Source organism: Macaca mulatta, chromosome 1 (assembly GCF_049350105.2).
Source record: "Macaca mulatta isolate MMU2019108-1 chromosome 1, T2T-MMU8v2.0, whole genome shotgun sequence".
NCBI lineage: Eukaryota > Metazoa > Chordata > Mammalia > Primates > Cercopithecidae > Macaca > Macaca mulatta.
Window position 1 is genome coordinate 722,142 of NC_133406.1, and position 2,218 is coordinate 724,359.

A 2,218-nucleotide genomic window follows, 5' to 3' on the forward strand; every position below is an offset into this window, starting at 1 on the left:
TTGTGTGTGTTAGTTTCCTAGGAATGCCAATACAGAGTATCTCAAACTGTTTATCTTGAAACAACATAATTTTACCTCACAGTTCTGGAGGCTTGAAATCTGAAATCAAGATGGATGTCAGCAGGGATAGTTATTTCTGAGGGCTCTAAGAGGACGAATGTGTCCCATTCCTCTCTCCTAAGCTCTTGTGATAACAGTTTTTGGCATTTCTTGCTTTGTAGACGCATCACTCCAATCCCTACTTTCCCTATCACCTCGTATTCCCCAGTGTGTCAGTATTCACATGGCCACCTTCTAATCAGAACATGAGTCATATTGGATTAGAGAGGTGCACTCTACTCCAATATGACCACACCTTAAATAATTATACCCTTTATGTATTTCTAAACAAGCACACATGCTGAGTATTTTTGGGGAAGAAATATAATTTAATTTGTAAATCTGAGCTATAGAAAAAAGGGCGTAGGTCTTTGATTTGTACAATTGAAAGTCTTTTCAGTTTATCCACTTACTGTATAAAAAACTTACTATAAAGTATAGATCAAATACTCTAAACTATAAAGTAATAGGTAAATATACAGATTTTCTTAACACTGTGGTAAAAATGCCTACCATCATGTGAGCAAAGACACAAATTTATTCTCCATTTCTAGTATTGTGTTGGTCACATGTAGACTGCAGCTGAGTTTCTCTATCAATTTATCTGTAAAAGACTTCTCATGTTATAGGAACAATCTGTTAGCTTTGGAGATATATTCTTTTGGAAAAATTCGATTACATATTAGATATCGTTTTTCTAATTTTTAATGGAGAAAAAGGATGCTCAGAAGAAAAACTTAGGACAAGCTCCATAATTTTATAAGTGAGACAGTGCTGAAAGAACATATTTCTTTATGATTCTATAATTCTTAATCTTTGAGTTTCCTACTTCTGGTCATGCTGTATTGATCAACAAACTACAGAATTTACCACAATCACATGATTTATAAGGCACTGAGTAAAGTTTTACCAAATTAATATACTGGTTTTGTGGTACTAGGTAAAAAGCATATTCATCATGGCATGGGAGAATCAGACCTTCAACTCTGACTTCATCCTCCTGGGAATCTTCAATCACAGCCCCACCCACACCTTCCTCTTCTTTCTGGTCCTGGCCATCTTTTCAGTGGCCTTCATGGGAAACTCTGCCATGGTTCTCCTCATCTACTTGGACACTCAGTTACACACCCCCATGTACTTCCTCCTCAGCCAACTGTCCCTCATGGACTTCATGCTCATCTGCACCACTGTACCCAAGATGGCCTTCAACTACTTGTCTGGCAGCAAATTCATATCTATGGCTGGCTGTGCCACACAAATTTTCTTCTATACATCACTGCTTGGCTCTGAATGCTTTCTGTTGGCTGTTATGGCTTATGACCGCTATATTGCCATTTGCCACCCTCTGAGATACACCAATTTCATGAGACCCCAAATTTGTGGACTTATGGCTGCCTTCTCCTGGATCCTGGGCTCCACCGATGGAATTATCAATGTTGTAGCTACATTTTCCTTCTCCTATTGTGGGTCTCGGGAAATAGCCCACTTCTTCTGTGAGTTCCCTTCCCTACTAATCCTCTCATGCAATGACACATCAATATTTGAAAAGGTTCTTTTCATCTGCTGTATAGTAATGCTTGTTTTCCCCGTTGCAATCATCATTGCTTCCTATGCTCGAGTTATTCTGGCTGTGATTCACATGGGATCTGGAGAGGGTCATCGCAAAGCTTTTACTACCTGTTCCTCTCACCTCACAGTGGTGGGAATGTACTATGGAGCAGGTTTGTTTATGTACATACGCCCCACATCTGATCGATCCCCAATAAAGGACAAGATGGTGTCTGTATTCTACACCATTCTCACTCCCATGCTGAATCCCCTCATCTACAGCCTCCGCAACAAGGAAGTGACCAGAGCATTCAAGAAGATGTTAGGAAAGGGAAAGTCTGGAGAGAGAGTTACCTCATAAACTTTATGTTTTGATGTCTGCTAAATTATTCTTTTTAATATCCTCCTTTTTCTATTAAGTCCTAAAAGTATCATTAATTGTGTGCATTGCTCAACATATTTATGGGCACCTATATTATTTATTTCAGATAAACTATTTTAGATATCTTTACATTCAATTCAGTTGTGACTACAATGTAAGTCGTTTTAAATAAAGACATTAAATTTTTTT

General features: G+C 38.2%; 1 protein-coding gene across 1 annotated transcript; it reads left to right on the top strand.

Moving 5' to 3' along the window:
* Positions 1–1,057: 1,057 nt before the first annotated feature.
* On the top strand, positions 1,058–2,008 carry LOC705993 (olfactory receptor 2M3). The gene has a single exon (XM_001094325.5). The coding sequence runs from the start codon at positions 1,058–1,060 to the stop codon at positions 2,006–2,008; it is 951 nt and encodes a 316-aa protein (XP_001094325.2).
* Positions 2,009–2,218: the final 210 nt, after the last annotated feature.

Excerpts from the sequence above, each read along its gene's own strand:
- LOC705993 (XM_001094325.5), top strand. The coding sequence starts at position 1,058 with ATGGCATGGGAGAATCAGACCTTCAACTCTGACTTCATCCTCCTGGGA.